This window comes from Aspergillus uvarum (genome assembly GCF_003184745.1).
Source record: "Aspergillus uvarum CBS 121591 unplaced genomic scaffold BO82scaffold_83, whole genome shotgun sequence".
Taxonomy (NCBI): Eukaryota; Fungi; Ascomycota; class Eurotiomycetes; order Eurotiales; family Aspergillaceae; genus Aspergillus; species Aspergillus uvarum.
In genome coordinates, this window is record NW_020291380.1 from 65,859 (window position 1) to 85,554 (window position 19,696).

Consider the following 19,696-nt stretch of genomic DNA (forward strand, 5'->3'; position numbering starts at 1 on the left):
AAACGGTACTCGAGAAGATAGACAGGATGGAACGAAAGTGTGGGACCCAGAGAGTTTCAAGGCCGGAGTCAGTTAAACAAAGGAGAGTCACGAATCGAATATCACACAGTGATTAGGGGCTAATGATGGGTATCCAAGAAACGAATTTCAATGCCCGCAAATTGCTTCCCAGAGATCTGATCCAAGATCGTTCTCCGGGCCAGCATTCGGAGCAGTTGGCAAGGCCTGCTCAAAGATAGGGATGGAATGGTGAGACGAAGAGAGACACTGACCCACAGCGAAGGCCTGGGAAAGGCAGAAGACCAAGAATTTCGATTTGCCAAGCAAGTTGCAAGTGAAAATCGACGGGGGAAGCATGATTGAGCCACAAGGGGAGCATAAAATGAGAGAAATGAACAGTAGGAATGAGTGAAATGTACCTCACGGGGTCGAGGTCGCAACGAGACAAGTAGATACTTGGAAAGAAAAAAGGGGGCAAGATGGAATATGTAACGAAGAAGATAAGGTGACAAACGAGGATGTCACAAAATAGACATGTGCAATGAAAGTACCAACATCCTGAGGAGGTAGTACACGGCTTTTTTTCAGTTGCTAGTGGACGCTTTAATCTCGAAAGAAGGCAGCACGCATTTCAGGCCTCAGTAGCAACTGATTTCTTTCGGTGGAAGAGACTGCGAGTGCGAGACTTGCTGCGATTTTTCTTGTCGGGAGTGTTACCGGATCTTTGACTGCGGCCACGACCGCGCGAATTGGAGCTCGGGTTGTCGTCCGACATATATTTGTCTTTGTAAATCCTGGAAACGAATAGTCAGCCAAAAATGTTGATTTCTCACAGAACACTCCACAGACGTACCAGCTATTCCCGACCATATTAATTCCCTTGGCCTCCGCTTGGCGATAGAATCTCGCAGCCTTCTTCAAGTCCTTCTTACAGCCAATGCCTTCTGCGTAACAGAACCCGGCCTCTGCGAGCGCATCACCGTCGCCCCATTGACCCGCAATCTCGAAACAGCGCAAGGCCAAAGACTTGTCCTGTTCAATACCCCACCCGTTCAGATGACTCACACCAAGTTCGTAGATACTGAGAGCGAATTGGGCTCGGTAAGCCTTCTGGAGTTCTCTCATGCGAACAGGGATCGACGGATTGGAGTCATCCATAAGCTCTAATCCGACGGAGTCCACAGCCTTGCGCAACCACCGTACACCTTCTTGCTGATTCGGCCTCATTCCCCAACCATGGCGGCATGCTAACGCATAGAGCAACATTCCCGTAGGATGATTCTGCTTGGCCGCGATGCGAAGGTGGTACGTGGATTCATTGAGGGATCCTTTCTCGTGACATTCGATACCCTTGGTTACGTGTTCATCCGCTGTAATGGGCGCGGATGTGGTCTGTGTTCTGGCTGTCTGCGGGCGCACAGTGGACTCGGAGCCAGCAGAGGACGTCGTATCGGCGTTGTCATTCCTGGCTATTTCGGACTCCAACTGCGCGGGTGGTGCAGGTTCGCTCACTGGTGGCTCTGATGGTACAACTTCCGCCGTAGCAGACTCGGTGGATGTCCGCCTTGGAGGTGTTGTACGATCGCTGGGCGAAAGAGAAGTCGCCTGCGGTAGCGGCGGCTCAGGGGTCAACAGCCTCCGAGACGAGCTGGGTGATTCCTGCATAGAGCGCGACTTGGAAACTATTGACTCTTCACCTGATGGTGATGGGGACGGGGTACGCCGAGATTGAGAGGATTCCGCAGGGGCCTGGCGATCGGGACTCTCAAACAGCGGTTCTTGCCATTCAAAGTGCGGAGTCTGCAGGCCTGAGAAGACAACGGAATCACGGCAGACGGCGCGTCCTCGAGGTAAAGCATACTTTGTATGGATGTAAGACGACACAGCTGAGGAGGGATCCTCGTGTGGATGTAACGCCAAATCGGATGGAGACGGCACCCTGATGGGGCTGGGCTTGTGTCCGCGGTTAATGGTGCTCTGTATGCCATCCGATGAGCACACCGGTCCTGGAGCTGACAGACTCGTGCCAGATCGACTCAACGGCCGGGAGAAATTATACGATGGGCGGGATAGACCCCCGTAGTTTGAAGTTTCCGAGCTTATGGATGGAGATCGAGGATGAGGCCGGATTTGAACATTGGACATGGGCGAGTAAGGCATAGACATCGCACTGCTGGAGGACATTTTTCGTGGCTTCGAGAACGTCGAGCCTGCAGTTGAGCTGCTATAATCATCATCCGAGCTCTCGAATTGGCCACCTCGAGAACCACTCGATGGCCGCGAGAGATGAGAGGCTGACGGAGTTAGTCCACGCGACGGGATGTTTAAATGAGAAGCTGAATCGGTAGACGAGGTTCGGGACGGGGGCATCACAACCACTCCTGCCGGAGGCGTGCGACCCTCGGAAGGAACACAGGAGGGGGCAACGGAATAGAAGCGACGGGGTCCTTCGGGGGCACTGTAGGCACTGAGATTGTCCGGAGAGTCGGGGCGGGTCAAATCAAACACATCAGCCGTCGATTCCTTCCTCGGGGTGGCATCGTCATCTTCCGTTTCCTCCGGCATCTCGTGTTGTTCTTCTTGCGCCTCTGCTTCATCTGGTACTTCACTTGACAGGTGTGAGATGGCGCTGAGCCGCGGATGCTCGGACTGAGGGCGAAACTTAGGCTCTTCCACCTCGGGGTTCATCTTCTGCGTCGGCTGTCTCGACAACTCATTGCGCCTTCCCCCGCGAGCATCGCTGGTAGAAGCTGAGCGAAAATATCCCGGTCGAGGCTGCGAAAGGGAGCGTGCCACGCTGGAGGGAGGCAATCGGCTCATGCGACGGTTCCTCCGAGCGGATTCCTCCAACTGGCGGGCCAGAAGGCGGCCCTGGGCGGCAAAGGCATCGAGCGGGGAGAGCGCGGGAGGAATTTCACCATCGTAATGCTCAATGCGCGGGGAGGGCGCCCCGCTGCGGAGGGTATCATGCGAGGGGGAGCGAATTTCACCAAATCTGGGCCGGGCGGCCATGATGGTACCCAATGTCCGTCCAATTGCGGCGATCACAAAATCCGATTCATCCAAAGTTCACCACAAGAGCTCGATTTCCAACCCGTGAAGCAATCAGGTCCATTAATTGAGGATCAATCGTTGAGTATTTAGCAAACGATGGACCGACTCGCACAAGCGCAATAGAACCACAATCAAGTGTTGACCTCAGGGCGTGCGACAGGCGATCTTTGAATAGGGTCGGTGTAGATGCAATTTGGAAGTACGCCCCGCGAAATTGCAGTGGACAATGGTGGATGGTGGACGGACGACAGAAAGGAATGACAGCCCCGTGGGGTGGAACGAGGATTGCGGCAAGTGAGGGGAAGTCGGAAAGCGATTGATGACAGGTGCAAGTAGAAGTAGGTAATTCAAAGCGAATGAGCCTGGATTCAGGAGCCGAAGAACAGGAGACGGAGTAGATGAGGAGCGCGGTTGGATTATTTGGCGGCGGCGGCGGTGGCGGTGACTGGCGAGATGACTGTTGGGTGTTGGAGACCTGTACCGTACGGGGCGCGAGAAGTGGGTGAGTAGTAGGTCGTGATGCGTATTGGCAAGACGAAGAGATGCTACTGAAGCATCGTGGGTGAGGGGGATATGAGATCGAGGAACAAACACAACACAGGATGTCAGCAAGTAGAAAGAAGAAAGAAACAAAGAAAGAAAGATCGAGGAGAGAAGAGAGAGAGAGAGGAGAGAGAGAGAGAGAGAGAGAGAGAGAGAGAGAGAGAGAGAGAGAGAGAAAGAGACCCAAGAAACTAACTAGCTAGTCGGGGGAGTGCCAGTTACTTGTTACGCCCTGACGATCGCCAAACCAGAACCGATGTTCTGGGCAGTCTCCACGCTTCCTGCTGTTATTGCATTTGCTGTTGCTGCCACTGCCCGTAACGTCATTACAGCCTGCAGTGCTGCAGTCTGCAATCTGCAGGGGCCGGCCCCGTTTCAGGGGGAAATCAATTACTGTACATACAGATACTCACTCGCTGTAAAGTGTTGCATACTGAGCACTAACTTAAGAATAAAAGATGATGATGACAGCTTCTCCCCCTCCCCCCCTCTCTTTCTCCTTCTCCTCCTCAGTCCTCGCCCTTACGTTATGGACTGGGCTGCTCACTGCTTGGCATTTGCATGGATCCAAAGAACCAAAGAGGAACTTCCCAGATAGGCGATATTTGTGGGTTTCCTGATACTTATGTGCCTTATAAACCAGTTGTCTTTCTCTGCCTCGGAGGGGCACACGGCAGACAAACTCACAACTACTTCAATCAAATAAGAGACGCGTTGTCTTGATATCTCCTTGTGTATCCACATCCTAATGCGACTATCGCCATTTCAGACTAATTGAATGATGTGCATCTTGCTTCCAGGTTTCCCTCTAGCTCTTCATATCCTCCACCGAATCAGTCAGGGGCCGCATCGATGGCTGTGGCATTATTGTTCGGTTTATTGAGGGCGCTCGGGGAAATCCCCAGCTTCTAGAAGCGATGGGTCGAACTTCCGCCCATCACGAAACATCGGCCAGTGTCGCGCTGTTTTGTCACTACGCACCGCTAGACTACTGGGTGATAGTCGGATTCACCCTTGGGGAGGCGACTGCGCTGTGGAGTCCAAACCAGACTTTGAGTTACTCCATTTACTATTTATAAGTCGATGTCCTTTCGATTTTCTCCCCCCTCTCCTCCTGCCGGTTCTTCGTATTCTCCCGATCGCAATGGCAGCTTGAGTTTATTTGGATTTACTCCGTAGATAGATTCGAGATGCGGAGAAGAGCTGCCATGGAGTCGCTGTTGCTGCCGCTTCATGTTTCTCTGGGACTGCATTTCTGCTGCATGGTTCCTTGATTACCACTGCCACTTAGTTATCACTATCGCCATTTACTACTAATCACTGGGCGCTGCAAGCCGGTTGTCTGTCCAGTAAGGAACGCCAGTGGGATTTCTCTTCCGACCAGCTAGGCACCCTCGTTGAATAATTTGCAACTAAACCCTTCGCAGTGGCCCCTTTCAAGCAGGAGATTCATAAAGTCAGCCATTGCTGGCAGGTACACTGCCTAGCGTATGTATCTTTAGAATCTTTTAGACTTAAGTACTGGACGGGCAGCCTGGAGTCTGTTCTTCCTGTCTTTCTCCCCTCCCCCTTTGTTTCAGAAGTTCACCCAACCAGACTTACAGCTCACAATTCACACTGTCCAGCATAAAAATTCTCCCTATGGAGATCATGGTTCGCTGTACCGTACGAGATTAGTCAATAAAGCCTTCCAACTGGCTCCAAGGCTTCAAGATCTTATTGCCTGACTAATTTACTGATTTTTGCAGTGTCTCCGGTCTAGATTGCTTTTTTTTTTTTTGTGGTTGGGGGGAAGGGGGTCCGAAACCAGGCACAATTGAACCGTGATTGGTTGTCCTTCGGCCGGAATTCGAGGCGCCGGGGAAATCCATATTGAGGCAGCCCAGCATCCGTCAGTCACGGGTCCCGTGAGTCCCGTCACACATGATGATGATGGGATTGCACAGTGCTCACTATGACTTGAGAGTACAGCACTTACATTGGTTCTCTTATTGCCATCAGGACCAACATCACTCAACTAACTAACCCGGTAGCTAATGTCTACCTATGCACCATGCACCACACCTATAGGGGAAATGAGGTAAGAGCTGCAGACATGAGACACATCGAGACCCCCTCAGACCCCACTGTTCGTCTGTTCGTCTGTTCGTCTGAACGACAGCCGTTGGAATGCTGGAAGGAGGGCCGCCCGGAGGCACCACTAAGCAAAATCAATTGTCTATCTGCCTTTGGGTCTCTGCCCTAAGAACCCACCACCATCGAAAAGTCTACTACGGTACTACCTTACCTACCAGTCCGCACCCGGCCAGTCACCGGAGGACCGTGATTAGTCGAGGCAAACAGAAAAAATAGATGAAGAGAGAGAGAAGAAGAAGAAGAAGAAGAAGAAGAAGAAGAAAAAAGATAAGTCAAAAGCTATGTAACACCGATCAGCTGGGCTTAGTTTAGTGGGAGGAGCAAACGCGGTTCTTCACCTCCAGCGGAGACAAAGACACTCTCTCCCGACCAATCAGGGCCGAACTCGGCCGCCCTCCGCAGAAGCTTAGGCTTTAGCAGCACGAGTTTAATAAAGACAGTCGAACAACTAAACTAAGGAAAGGAAAGGACTCCGACTCTCCACGCAATGGGGAGCTCCTAATAAAATCTCTGTTATTCGGGCTATAGGCAGATAGTTCGTCGAGTCCTCAAGCTGAAGTATTGGTCTTTTCCTGGCGCAAACACCTACCTACCTGCCTATACGTTGTTTCCTTCACAACGCACACTGTGGGGGTAGAGGGTCTACAGAGCAGCTTCAACAAAGCCCTAATAAAAACAGACAGGCCAGTTGCAAGGAGATCATCCATGATGCCCCGACTCCGGAACCGGTCCCTCTACGACCTCCTGGGCGTCAACCCCGCCCTCGACCACAAGCACGTCTACGAGACATCGTGGCTGTTGCCCCCGCTGGCGCTGGCCTGCCTGCGCGGGCTGATCGCCCTATACATCTTCACCACGATCTTCACCATCTGGGGCTGGTACGGCACGCACGGGGAGCGCTACGCGATCGGCGAGAGCTTCAGCTACTTCACCTGGCTGACCTACTGGGGCATCGGGTTCTACATGCTCACGGCCGCCATCCACACCACCTGCTATGGCCTGACGGGTCGCTCGGTGCTCTTCGACTGCTGGCCGCGGGGCCTGCGCGCCCTCCACGCGCTCTTCTACACCACCATCACCACCTACCCCTTCCTCGTCACCGTCGTCTTCTGGGGCATCCTCTACTCCCCGCCGTGGTATACCACTGTCGAGCCAGCTTGGCAGAACGTAAGTTTGACTCTAAGGTTACGATAGAAACTTTCGTTTTTCTTTTGTTTGCAACCAGAAAACCAAACACGAAAGGAAGGTTATTCCACCCAAACTGACCCAATGATCTAAGATCTCCCAACACGGCCTCAACTCTCTCTACGCCCTGCTGGAGATCCTCCTCGCCACCACTAACCCCCACGCGTTCCTCAGCTTGGCCGTCCTCATCTTCATCCTCCTGCTCTACGTCGCCTTGGCCTACCTCACCTACCACACCGAGGGCTTCTACACCTACAGTTTCCTGGACCCGGGCGCCCACGGCCAGCACAGCGGCAAGGTCACCGGCTACTGCTTCGCCATCCTCGCGGCGATCCTCGTGTTCTTTTTCCTCTCGTGGGGCGCCATCTGGTTGCGCCGTCGGTTAACGCATGGGAAGGTGAAGCGGTCGGTGCGCGACTCGGGAAAGTCGGTGGAGGAGGAGCAGTCCGAGGTGGTCGAGGTTTCTACTTTGCAGGTTTGAGGACAGATCACGGCTGGGATAGCTATGGTAAGGGGGTAGATGTAGGGGGATCATAATGTAATGTTTAAAAAGGGGGGGAGGGGGGGTGTGATTGGTTTTCTATGATCAGAGAACTATGAATTCTGTGTCCCAGCTGGCAGTTTCGAGTTATATTCATAGCTTTGTTACAATGCATACTTGCGGGATATGATATGATATGATGAGATGAGAGTGGTATTAGATTCAAGAAAAAGCTTCGCAGCGATAGTCAAGGTGATCTGCGGGAAGGCTATACTTCAATTTATAGACTGGTGTGATCCACGAATGTCGGGAGCTTGTCACAGCCGCTCCCAGCTGCTCGTCTCACTGCTACTCCCCGCACTGGTTGAAGAACTCGCCCTTGGCGACGATGAAGAAGTCGTCTGCTGCGGTGGAAGGTGGTAGAGCTGCTGCGGCGGCGGCGGCGGCGGCGTCGACCGCAGTCCTAACATCCAACCCACCAATCCCGGGGGTACCCACTCCCCGATGATGTTGTACGTCCTGGCGCCCCGTCCGACATACACGACGGCCTTCTTGCTGCCGCGCCGGCCGAACACATTCTTGGCCGGCGCCTCTAACGCATCATGCACTGCGTAATGTAGGGTGCGTGCAGAAGATCCTCGGATAAGACTCGGGCCTGCCGACGCGGCGGGCCGCGCCTCAATGCTATTCAGGTACTGCGACGCATACAGCGAACGCTGCTGGACACTCCAGCCTAGCACCTCCGTGCCGGCGATGTGACCCTGCGGTGTCCGGTACGATGGTCCGAGGTCGATGTTGCCGAGCTTCAGCTCGACAACGTGAAGGTTCGAATTGGATGTCAGCTCGCGGCGGAGGGAGGTGGCGAACCCGGATAGTGCGCGGGTGGTCGCGACTTCCGGCCCACTGAAGGGCGCGGAGAGTGATGAGGAGATTGTGGGGTAGGCGACGATGATGGTGCTGTGATTGTTGCGGACATGGAGGAGGGGGAGGAAGAGTTGTGTAGTGAGGATAGGGGAGAGAAGGCGCGTGTTGATTGTGTCAATCCAGGTCGACGGCGGGATTGTCGCGACCGGGCCGCTGATATAGTTGGGTGAAGGGACTAGGATGAGCCCGCTCAGCTGGCAGGTGTGAGGCTGGAGACCGGCGACGGGCGATTGTGGTTTGGTGATGAGGGTGTGGATTTCGCTGAGGGAGGGGTGGATTCCAGATGGGTTGGTGGATGTCTGTGGCCGTGATGGTTGCGTTAGTCAAGGGTCCTTGAGACGAAAGTGGAGGTAGTGTTTCGCTCTTACGGTGGAGAGGTCAAGCCAGAGGGACCGGATGTCTTCGCGACTCTCGCTTCGGATGATCTGTTCTTCATCGCTGGACGAGACTGTAACATAGACGATGTATCCCCGACGCTCAAGATCAGATGCGATCGCTCGAGTCATCGGTTCGTGCGCCGATCCCGCGATAACTGTTGCGACAAGTTAGATCTTTGCGCAGCTTGTCATTTGGGTTCTGGTCCCATGCATACCCACGATTTCCTTGCGGGCGCCATTCCCGGCCCTCCTTGCTCGCCGCCGCTTCCCATTAAACTTTTTGTTACCATAATAGAGGACGCAGGTGGTTCCAACGAAAGCGAGAATCGCCGCACTCCATGCTCGGTTATGCAACACCCAACCATGCACGCGATCAACCAAAGACTGTGATATGACCGGGTTTGGTCGGTACTTGGGTGAAGGGCGGACTGTAGAAGGGAGCCATGTCTGATTGGAGAGGGTATTACGAATCGCGTCCGCGGCGTGGTCGACTTGACGATCGATAGAATCGGCGACCTGATGAGAATATCGCCTTACGTCATGGGGTATCGATGCCAGCTGCGACAAGCGAAAAAAAATCGTGTCAGTGCGCGATATGTCTGCAGGTTAGGGGGAAAGTGCCCACATAGTCGAAAAAAAACTGGTCGTCACTGGTCATGGTGATGATAGTTTGCTGCACTCAAACGGGGCAGCCGTTGGATAGAGATGGGGTGGGTGGTGGATAAAAAGGTCGAGGAATAAACTGGTTCCTCCAACTTATCGGCGGGCCGGTCACATGAGCGTCTTCGCCCTATGGATGGAACCATCATCGATCATTCCTGGGTATCTACTCAGCAACGATTGATGTGTTGATGTGTCACAGTCGAATATATTAAATACTTTGATGTCATTCTAAACTAATTATTTTCAGTCTAGATGACACAGTCGTGCTACTAGTTTAACGTTTTAGAAGTTTAGAAGTAAATGTATATATTTGGTACATGACTCCAATCAAACATCACAAATGCGCACACCACTTCAGACAAATCCATATCAACTGAAACCCATGCACTCAACATACACGATGCTGCTGTGTTTCAAAATGTTAAGGCCTATAGTATAGCTACCCCAGAAAGTGCTTCGGCGCCTTCTCAAACAACCGGATAGTATCCTCCAGCCGCTTCTCATACTCCGTAATCTCCTGGCTGTCCTGATCGTCAGCCATGTCATTCTCCTGCTCATCTTCATCAGGTTCATCATCATTTTCACCCAGTAGTTGCAATTCAACTCCATCTCTTCCTCCGCCACGAACCGTGTTCACCGACATGATGTCCCGATATAGCCCCATCGACATCGGTAGCGTAACCCCATCCACACCATTGCTACCCAACTTGATGAACTTTGCATCCAGCAACCGGAATTGCGCTGCCCAGACGTGTTCGTCTTCAACCTCCATCGCAATCTCCCACGATGCACCCTGGCCAAGCTTCACCGAACCGCCCACAGGCACACTCGATAGTGTACCAATGACCGCAGACGAAATGCCTACCGAGACCTGATTTGACTGGCTCCGCGACACAAACGTGCGGGTACCTTCTAGAAGGTATAGTCCGGTGAGAAGCCAGATCTTCGGACGGCGTGCGAATTTGAAATTGAGGAGATAGGAGCTGCGGGCTGCGGAGAGCCAGAGTTTGAGTTTCTGTTGTGCTTGGGGATTACTGAGGACCGAAGTGATGAGGAAGGATTCCGGACTATGGGTCATATGTGAGTCTGAGCAGTTCATGGTTCATCTGTATAGGTTGCAGATTGACACACTCTTTCAGAATAATTCGTCTTCCCTTCCTTGCGGTAACTATACGCTCAAGCTCCTTGTTATACGCTAGATGGAGATCGATTATATCGCCACCGCTGAGACCAACACCGGGAGAAGTGCGCGAGGAACCACGAAAGACAACATTGGCGAAGTCACTTGCATAAGTATGTTCTTGCAACGCCTCCTCACTGCGCAATCAGCCAGTGAGTCCTGTGCGGTGCTTAGATTGAGTTTACTACCTTACCTGAGCAGATCATGAGTATAGTGACGCGCTGCCAGTGGCTGCCAATACTTTTCCAGCACCAAGGAGCCAAGGGTCAAGGCCTCTGGCTTCTCGCCCACTCCATAGAGGTAGAATGAAGAGTCGTCACTCGCTGCCATGATTTGAAGCCAGGAGAAGCTTGACTTTGAAGGATAACGTACAGCACAGTACGGAGTCGCCTAGAATTTTCGTGTACTGACAATCAAAGTTAAATGACAACAAGATGCTTTATGGGTCCAGTGGAGAACTTGACATGTTCTTGACATGTCCTGACATGCCTCGACAGGGCGGCCCGCGCGGGGCTCGATCAGTGCGGCTGAAATCCATCCCCATTCCTGCCAGATCGAGTAATTCCTGGCGAAGGCAACCTAAGCAGTTCTAAGCAGTACTAAGCAAACGGGGCCATTCATCATCATTTGACTCACCCTTCCCATATGGACTCTGACTTCTTTTCTGAACATGCTTCACTGCTGAAAGCCTGCACGAAAACCCCCACTAGCAAACGCGGCAGTCATGGATTTTGATCACTTCCTCGGTCTTTGTGGTCGATCACTGTTTGCCGAGGAATATCGCGGAGATTTCGATGCTGCTTGGGAGGCATTGCAGCAAGCCAAGCCAAGTGACCCCACTCCCGAGCCAGAGCATTACGCAGAGTACCTGCGATGCTTGTCCATTTACTCGATTCTGACAGGCAGGCCACGAGACGCCCAGGAAAGCTTGAACATATTGTACAATCTTCTCGGCCAGCTATCTCCAGAATGGGGTCTGCGTTATACCAACTACACTCTACTATGCGATCACTATCGGCGCTATCCACCCTCGCTTCGCTTCTTCCACGAGAGAGGAAGACCTATCAATCTGAACACCCTCAGCGACATTATCGGACCAAATGCTATGATGGCCAAGTTTGCAGAGAATTTCCAGCAACACTTCCCTTTGGGGAATCCTCGTGATCAGTTTCTATGTCAGATACTAGGCGCGGTGCAATGGTTGCCGATGCAGACAAGGAATTTGGTGTCTACATATCATCCATTATTCCCGGGTGTTTCGTCGAAGCGCTCTGATACCTTGGACTGGGAAACAGTCATTCCGGAGAGCGCCAAATTTTTGATCAACTACCGGGGTCTGGCAGAATCTGGAGGAGTAACAACCATTGCAGATTATCTGTCACGGGCAATAGTTGACTTACACATAGCCTGTCAACATCCAAACCAGGCAGCTGCTTTGACGGACCTATATAAAGTGTACGAAGGCCGAGGAGACCAGGTGGGAATGGCTAACTGCAAGCTCATGGAAGGGGACAATATCCTAAGTCCTCCATTCGCAAGCCCAATCTCTCTCAGTATGGTGCTCGTAGAATCTTCTTCAGCAGTCGGGGGCGATACCCTATGGGATCCCATTGATTTCGATCTCAAATTCGACTACACGTCACAGGCGAGGGATTGTTACGCATCAGCATTGAGCCTCTTCCAGAGCGGGCGATGCAAGAGAGGTCAGGCCGCAGCACTGCTTCGCCAGGCTTGCTGCTTGCACAACGAACAACGTCATCTCCGCGGCGCAAATAAACAAAGCGTTGGCTTACTTGATAAGGCCGAGGAAAAGTTGCGCCAAGCGCATGCTCTCTTCGCCAGAGATGAGGCCAATACTCGATTAGTTGATGCTCACCGACTTCTTCTCAGTATAACGAGAGGAGAGGTAAGCAAGACTAGAGCCATGGCGCAAGACATTGGGCAGTGGGGAGTCGAAGCGAGAAACGAACTGATGGCACATGGACTCGGGCTTCTCATGATGCGCTTCGCTTACCATGAGTGGAATCGATTTGGCAGATTAGATACTGCTCTTTCTGCCTGGGAGTGTGCATACGAGGTGTTCGATGCTATCAATGATGTGATTCCAAAATTTCAGACTCTGATGTCTCGGGCAGCGGCGCATCACGATATGTTCAACGATACAGCGGTAAAGATAATGGCTCCCAAGGCGCTAGCTATGGTAGATTCTGTCAGCGACACGTACGACAGAATCTTGAATGATGCGCCCGATTCGCCGTTGGGAATGGCCGACCGGAAGACCGTACTTGCGAGTAAGTTCAATATGATTTGGACGTTTGAGACCAATATAAGCCACATATTCCTCCGCTTAGAGGACTTTGAAGCCCTCGACAATTGGCAGAGGAAGCTTTCGGGCTTTATTGAGCAAGATGAAAGCTTTCAACATTTTATCGAAACTATCGAGCAGAAAAATGGCTCTGGCTTATCACTCCCCGAATTCGGCTACTCCCAGACTAGGCTAAAAGGGTTGTGGAAGGAAACAATGGCTCATCATGCAATCAGACTCAGGTATGCTTCGGCTGATATTAAGAGTCGTGAAGACCTCATGGACGGAAACATCGATAGGGCTAGATCGACTCTTCGCCGCTTTGTGAATGATGCTGAACAGATGGAGCTGGTTTACACACGAGATCTGTACCGCATATTGGCTTGTGCGCACATCGGGGACCGAGCCAAAGCCCGTTCTATACTGAACACCATCAGTGATAACATGCTCTTTGGAGGGAGCCTGGAAGAATATCTCCAGGGAAGGGCGCTCAAAACCACCTTCCCCGCTATTGCCGAGAATGCTCTCATGTTTACAATCCATGGAAACGACTTGGACAGGGCATTCAGGGTAGTCAATCTGATCACAACGATTGTTCCAGATTTCTTCAAGTGGACCTTTGAGAATATCTACAATTACTCTTACAGACTCGGGAACTATGGCACAATTTTGCTCAGTAATCATTACCCCCAAGAAGCCTTTCGTCAATTACTTGAGGCACGTCAGCTCATTGAGCTCCGCCGTACCTATACTACTGATGTTGATGCCAGGATTGGAAATGCAATGTCTAGGTGGATTTACGAAGTATTTTTGGATCTAGCCCGCGCCTGTCTTCGCTGCCAGGAGGTCGGTGTTCCGCTGGCCGTGTTGACTCAGTATAAGCATGGACATTCTGGGAATATCTCCTGGCTAGAACATGCATTGCTTTTCTTAGAAGAAAGCAGAGCTCGTGCTGTGCTTGACTCATTACAAGTTGGATCAGGTGACGAAGAAAAATCTGACAAAAGAATGTCTTTACTTTCGGAGGCCATATATAAGCAACGAGCGCTCAGAGTGCTACTCGCTCTAGACCACCTCTGCCCCCAGCAGGAGAAAGAACTCTCCCAGCTTCAGAGAGAGATTGATGAATTGGAAGACAGTGGGAAATCTTCAGCAACTACTGGGTTCATTGCTGCAGCAAGCTCCACAGTTGAGCCCCAGTTACTTTATCAGAATATTGACGAGGATACAGTAGTGATAGAGGCCACCTTTGGGGTTCAAGGCTTTGTGGCATTTGCGATTACCAGGAACGGAATTCAGAGAGTTCACTACGGAGCTGCGCGCTCTGTCGACATGCAGATGCCTGCCATGCGGTTCATGCAGGTTCTCAAAGAAATGACCGGGTATCGAGGGGAGGAGGAAGACACCCGCAAACGGGTTCTCAAAGAGTTGTCCGCAGAGATATCCTCAGTATTGTTGACGCCGTTTGCAGGCACGATCAGACTGAAGTCGCATGTCGTCTTTTCCGTGTCCGAGCCTTTTACAGCATTTCCTTTCTCTGCCCTTCTCTTCGACGGCGAACCATTGATTGTACATGCATCGGTATCACAAATCCCCAGTCTGACAGTCTTGTACTATGTCTCTCAGCGGCAGTCGGCGTCGCGACTACCGGAACCCACAGTAACGGTGTTTGCGAAGTCGCCTGTCGAATCTTCGGCCGCAGAGACAAGAGCCGGAAATGAGGATGATCTGCACATGGCAGGTATCGAGGCAGTCAACATCGCCCGGATATTCTCCACCTGGCCGATCGAAGCGTCGCGTCTCTCACGAAAGAGCTTTCGCGAGTATATCAGGGGTATATCGTCCGTCCTACACATCGGAACCCACGGCAATGTGGACTTCAAGAATCCTCTTATGTCGTCGATCTCGATCGGAGAGGACTTTCGGGTTCTTGATCTGTCCGACATCCAAAGCAAGGCAGATCTCATAGTCTTCGCGGCATGTTTGAGTGGGCTCGGAAAAGCAACCATTGGCAGTGAGGTTTTGGCCTTTTCTCACGTCGTGCTTGGCACTGGATGTCAAGCCTTCATGGGCACACTGTGGGAAGTCAGCGACTTTGCATCCATGCTGATGATGACAATCTTCTATCGGAACCTCAAAGAAAAGAAGCAGTTTTCATTGGCAGAGGCATTGAGGGATGCACAAAATGAGCTTCTTCAGTTTGACAGTGGAAAGGCAAGCCAATTTGTGGATAACTTGCTGGAATCATGGACCTCAGAAACGACTAACAATGCGGGTCCTCGTCCTGATGAGTTCGTGCCAGATGCAGAGTGGCTGCTTCAGATGTCGAAGATGATTCTGGATCAACTGGACTGGTCGAGTCCTTTTTATTGGGCACCATTCATGCTGATGGGCAGTGGCGGACATCGCCTGTCCCATCTGGGGGTTTAGTGACAGTGTAGTTTCTACTATTGAAATCTATCATATCTTTACTGTAAGTGTGATTAAGCAGATTCAATAATATAGACCAATCTGTAGGTTCAATTCCCGCAGTGCGGCATGTCAAGGAGTTACGAAAGCAGTTCCTGGCGCATAGAGGAAAGATGAGAATTGCCCAGGAGGACTGCTACGAGGCAGGGGCACATATTTTCCATCAACAGAACAAAGACTACCGCAATGAACATGATATATTACTGCTCAGTCATAGCAGAAAAGGATAATATGGAGATCATTCAACTTGCAAAGCATGCATTTCCTGACAATACGGTGCATGTTTGTTACAGACCTGTTCAATGACTATCGTAATAATCCAAAGTAGTCAAGCAGATAACCCTTGGCTCTGAAAATCTCAATACTGCGCTCTCTAAACGCCGTCCAGATTATTCTCATTTCTGATCCCCATCACCATCCTTTGTAAGCCTCGTCACCTTCGCAACTCGCTGAAATGTCCTCCCATCTTGTTCGTGCTGAGCTTCACTCTTCCTCGCCCGCAGCAGCAGCAGCAGGCTCCTTATCCTCCTCCTTGTCCTTGCCAGCTTTGGCGATCTTGGCCGTCTTCTTGCGTTTCTTGTGAGGAGTCGCCGGCCCGGCTTCGGTGTCGGCTCGCTTCTGCTGGCCTTTCTGGAAGCTGACCCCACTTCCGCTCTTGCGGTATTTGTCCAAGTGTCTTTCGATCGCCTTAGGGGTGGGCTTGTCATCTCCGGCTGTGGATTCAGATCAGTTAGCTACCGCGATCATGCTGTAACGGACATTCCCTGTTGCAGATCCAGAGGGTTCTGCGATGAGATCGACTTACGCCATGCCTGAGAGACCTTGTCGAGGTCGAGTGTGATGGTTTGGGTTTCGAAGATGAGCTTCCAGAGCTGAGGAGAAGAAGGAGTCGGTATTTAGTATAACTACACCAGAACTGCAAGGGAAAAAGCGATGGGGGTGGAAAGACTGTACAAGCTGTTCGTTCTCGTCGGTCCAACGCATTTTGGTGGTTGGCCCAACTGGCGATTGTCTGGTTTGGAGATGCGGTGGAGTCGTGATTGAGTAGGAAGGGTGTGTTGGAGGAAATGGGCTGAGTTAAGTGATAACTTGTAGCTTGGTCAAAGATGACTTGGGGTAGGGGAGATGGAATCAGCGGGTCGATCAGGATAAGAGGAGAGAAAGCAAGTAGGTAGGAGTTTAATGTGAATGTTACTTACTAGTTCGACCATAGCGATACATTCAACAAGGGTTGGAAGACAAAGTGCCGGGGAAGTAACACAAGTACTGAGGATCTGGCTCAGTTGCCATGGCCTTCACTCATGAAATCTGTCTACATGTCAGGCTTCAGAATTGTCTCTGATGAGGATTTGCTTTAGGGTTGTATGTCAAGATCTTCGTCGTGTTCGAGAAGAGTACAGAGAATTATATTCAAGCACAAGCTTTGTGATTAGACATCCTTTCTTCTATGTTATATGTACAAAGGCTATCTTTCTGCTATCTGTAAGTGTTATCTATCACTCGTAGTATCGTCCAACGAGCTTGCCACAGATCAAGAGGGTTAAAATCTATAGTGATGTAGCGGGCACACGTGACATTCATAGAGCCTGGGTGCCTGAGGTAGTGCAGCGATTAACAATCCCTTCCATCCATGCATTGTTTGCCCACCTTTCTTTCTGCCTCCTAACTTCAGTATCCACGATCTTTCTTTAATTTGATTTATGGCCGGGGAATTTCTTTCTGTCCCTTCATTTGCCTCTGGACGTCCTTGTGTCTTTATTTCCTGGCAGGTTTGGGGCCTCTCTTTTGGTGATCAGTTCTTAAATGTGATTTTCCTCTTGGGTGGCGGAAGTAGTAGCTTGCGCCTGCGATAGGCTTCTAGCATAAATACTTCATACCGTTCTAGGATTCTCATCACATCGCTTCACTCGGTCAACTGCTTTCGCTCAAGAATCCTCTCAACTTAGCACTACAGCGTGGATACATTTCATCTACCTGACCGTCCAGCACATTTGCCACCATGCGCGAACTAGATCCGCTCATCTCTGAATACCGCCATGACAAGAAACGACCCCGAGCTGACGAAGCACTCCTCATGCTTCAGAAGGTAGCTTCCATAGTCAAGCCTATCATGCGCCGACGGCATTGGAAGGTTGGGATACTGGCCGAGTTGAATCCGCGGGAACGAAATCTCCTTGGGCTCAATTACAACCATGGCCAAAAGATCTGCTTACGGCTCCGCCATGCTGGGGACGACCGTCAGTTTCTATCAATGGATTCAATTGTAGATACTATGCTTCATGAGTAAGTTTATGCCTCTTTAACCCCCACATGCCTTTCTCAGAGTCTAATGGCTAACCTTCATTGCAGACTGTGTCATATTGTGCATGGACCACATAACCAGCAATTCCATGCTCTATGGAACCAGCTTCGAGACGAGCACCTGGAGCTTACTTTAAAGGGCTATACAGGCGAAGGCTTCCTCTCCAAGGGTCATCGCTTGGGAGGCCGTCGAATGCCCGTGGAAGAAGCCCGTCGACGGGCCCGAGCCGCCGCCGAGCAAAGACGATCTCTCTCCGCCGGGTCGGGACAGCGAGTCGGCGGCGCATCCGTAGCACGTGGTACAGACATGCGCCAAGTCATTGCAGCTGCCGCACAGCGACGGCGCGAAGTGATGAATGGCTGTGCCTCGGGCGCCGACAATAGCGCCGAGCTGGCAGAGGAGGCGTCCAGGAACGGCTTCCGAACCAAGGCAGAAGAGGACGATGCGAATGAGCGAGCGATCATGGAGGCTGTCATTGATCTCATCGAGCAGGAGGAGCGCGAGAAATATGGACCTTCGTATATCCCTCCAAGTCAGGAGAACCCTGCCGGTCCTCGTTCTACACTATCTCCGCCTCCGATCCCAGGTAGCAGCAGGCTGGGCGCGCCGCCGCATCCGCAGAACCCAGAGGATCTGATATCAAATGATGGGTCGTACAATCGACCGTGGTCGTGTCCAATCTGCACGCTCGAGAATCCTGCTGAGTTTCTTTGCTGTGATGCCTGCGCCTCGGAGCGGCCGCGGCCTTCGACGAACCGATCCCTATCCGAGCCTATCTTAACAAGTCCGGCCGTTTCAACAGACAAGAGCAAGAGTAAGAAACGGCCAATCGGCCAGTCCCAGTCGCCCCCTTCGCAAGGTACTTCCAAGAACAAGGGCCGTGTGAAAACACCCTTGTCCATGAAGTCAGAACAGGCGAACAAGCGGCGACTGGGCCGGACGTGTTGGGCTTGTGGCTCATTTATGGAAATTGAATGGGCGCTCTGCTCCAACTGCGGAACAGCAAAGCAGGAGTCTTAATTCTAGCGATGGCTTCGGAGTTCACTTAGCATAGGCGTTGGTGTGACATTGTTTCTTTAGAGAGAGATACCATGGCTAGCAATTTTTTTTTCATCGAGGCTCAAGGAAGGTAATTTCAACTCCTATACATTCCCTACGAATTTCGAAGGGAAGATCCATTCCATGAGGATGTTGCTCGTAAGTGATCACCTCTTGACTGAGCAGAGCTACTCTCCCTCAAAGCATGCATGGCTCCCAACCTGACGACCCACATAATAGTTCTATAAATCAAGCCTTGAATTAAACACATGCAAGTTCATATATCTAGTCGACGTGTTACTGAAATCGGTAGATCCACCGTCCAGCTGACTAATAACTGATTAAGCGATCTTCCTCCTCCCCACTTTCGGCCCAACCATTCCGCCGAGCCAACCCAGCGAATAATTTCTTCATCAATAATTTTCCCACTTCCTTTTTCCTCTCCCCCCATGCAACCACAAAAGCTGCAGCTGCAGCTCTCCAGCTCCAGCTTCTGACCATTTATGCTTTGGTCACATTCTCACACACCATCCTACACAAACTAGTTCAACTAATCAGGTATGGCATACCCACCCCTCCAATCCCCTTCTACATCTCGCACACCGCAGCATCAAAACCAAGCAAATCTGCCCACCACACAAAACACGACGGAGGAGACAGCAAGGCCACAAAACAACCTAGATGATGAGAGCTTTGCAATCAAGAACCGGTATATTAGGAAGAGCCGGAAGAGGAATGACAGGAAGCCAACGTTGTTTCACTGTCGTCGATGCTTATAATGGTTCTGCTGAGTGGTTGTTTTTGCGGTTTTCTGTTTCCCCTTGTCGGCCAGGTTGTGTGGGCGGAGCCTGATTTCGAGGATATTCCTCGTTTCTCGGGTTTCTTGCTTTGGTCTTGAGTGTTGGGGCTGTGCGCATCTCCTGCTAGTCTGACTTGATGACTATACGCTTGATGCGTGTGTGATTGTTGTGTCTGTAGCATTGCTGACCAACTACATAGAATAGGTTCTTCGATTTTTCAAACTTTGCTGGGCTGTAGA

The 19,696-nt window shown here is 51.4% G+C and overlaps 7 protein-coding genes across 7 annotated transcripts; 3 read left to right on the forward strand and 4 right to left on the reverse strand.

Annotated features, from left to right (window-relative positions):
- Positions 1-631: 631 nt before the first annotated feature.
- On the reverse strand, positions 632-3,012 carry BO82DRAFT_296010 (uncharacterized protein; the record flags this gene model as incomplete). The annotated part of the gene is made up of 4 exons (XM_025631887.1): positions 632-794; positions 854-1,520; positions 1,581-2,565; positions 2,605-3,012. The coding sequence occupies 4 exons, from the start codon at positions 3,010-3,012 to the stop codon at positions 632-634; spliced, it is 2,223 nt and encodes a 740-aa protein (XP_025486726.1).
- A 3,094-nt stretch (positions 3,013-6,106) lies between these two features.
- BO82DRAFT_346888 (uncharacterized protein) lies at positions 6,107-7,444 on the forward strand. Its single transcript, XM_025633769.1, has 2 exons — positions 6,107-6,900; positions 7,013-7,444. Exons 1-2 carry the CDS (start codon positions 6,439-6,441, stop codon positions 7,397-7,399), a joined length of 849 nt encoding a protein of 282 aa, XP_025486727.1. The 5' UTR covers positions 6,107-6,438; the 3' UTR covers positions 7,400-7,444.
- Positions 7,445-7,525: 81 nt separating this feature from the next.
- On the reverse strand, positions 7,526-9,409 carry BO82DRAFT_436571 (DUF1776 domain-containing protein). Its single transcript, XM_025641125.1, has 4 exons — positions 9,326-9,409; positions 8,916-9,258; positions 8,692-8,855; positions 7,526-8,622 (listed from the first exon to the last, which is right to left on the reverse strand). The coding sequence occupies exons 1-4, from the start codon at positions 9,356-9,358 to the stop codon at positions 7,717-7,719; spliced, it is 1,446 nt and encodes a 481-aa protein (XP_025486728.1). The 5' UTR covers positions 9,359-9,409; the 3' UTR covers positions 7,526-7,716.
- Positions 9,410-9,653: 244 nt separating this feature from the next.
- BO82DRAFT_359059 (uncharacterized protein) lies at positions 9,654-11,018 on the reverse strand. The gene is made up of 3 exons (XM_025636466.1): positions 10,737-11,018; positions 10,495-10,680; positions 9,654-10,430 (listed from the first exon to the last, which is right to left on the reverse strand). Exons 1-3 carry the CDS (start codon positions 10,871-10,873, stop codon positions 9,803-9,805), a joined length of 951 nt encoding a protein of 316 aa, XP_025486729.1. The 5' UTR covers positions 10,874-11,018; the 3' UTR covers positions 9,654-9,802.
- A 164-nt stretch (positions 11,019-11,182) lies between these two features.
- BO82DRAFT_321648 (CHAT domain-containing protein) lies at positions 11,183-15,502 on the forward strand. The gene has a single exon (XM_025632740.1). It carries the CDS (start codon positions 11,268-11,270, stop codon positions 15,276-15,278), a length of 4,011 nt encoding a protein of 1,336 aa, XP_025486730.1. The 5' UTR covers positions 11,183-11,267; the 3' UTR covers positions 15,279-15,502.
- Positions 15,503-15,926: 424 nt separating this feature from the next.
- Positions 15,927-16,298, reverse strand: BO82DRAFT_257160 (uncharacterized protein; the record flags this gene model as incomplete). The annotated part of the gene is made up of 3 exons (XM_025630913.1): positions 15,927-16,030; positions 16,123-16,189; positions 16,272-16,298. Coding segments are annotated over 3 exons (198 nt in total), but the record flags the coding sequence as incomplete, so codon positions are not given.
- A 662-nt stretch (positions 16,299-16,960) lies between these two features.
- Positions 16,961-18,912, forward strand: BO82DRAFT_396073 (metalloendopeptidase WSS1). Its single transcript, XM_025638821.1, has 2 exons — positions 16,961-17,600; positions 17,667-18,912. The coding sequence occupies exons 1-2, from the start codon at positions 17,317-17,319 to the stop codon at positions 18,637-18,639; spliced, it is 1,257 nt and encodes a 418-aa protein (XP_025486732.1). The 5' UTR covers positions 16,961-17,316; the 3' UTR covers positions 18,640-18,912.
- The last annotated feature ends 784 nt before the right edge of the window (positions 18,913-19,696 follow it).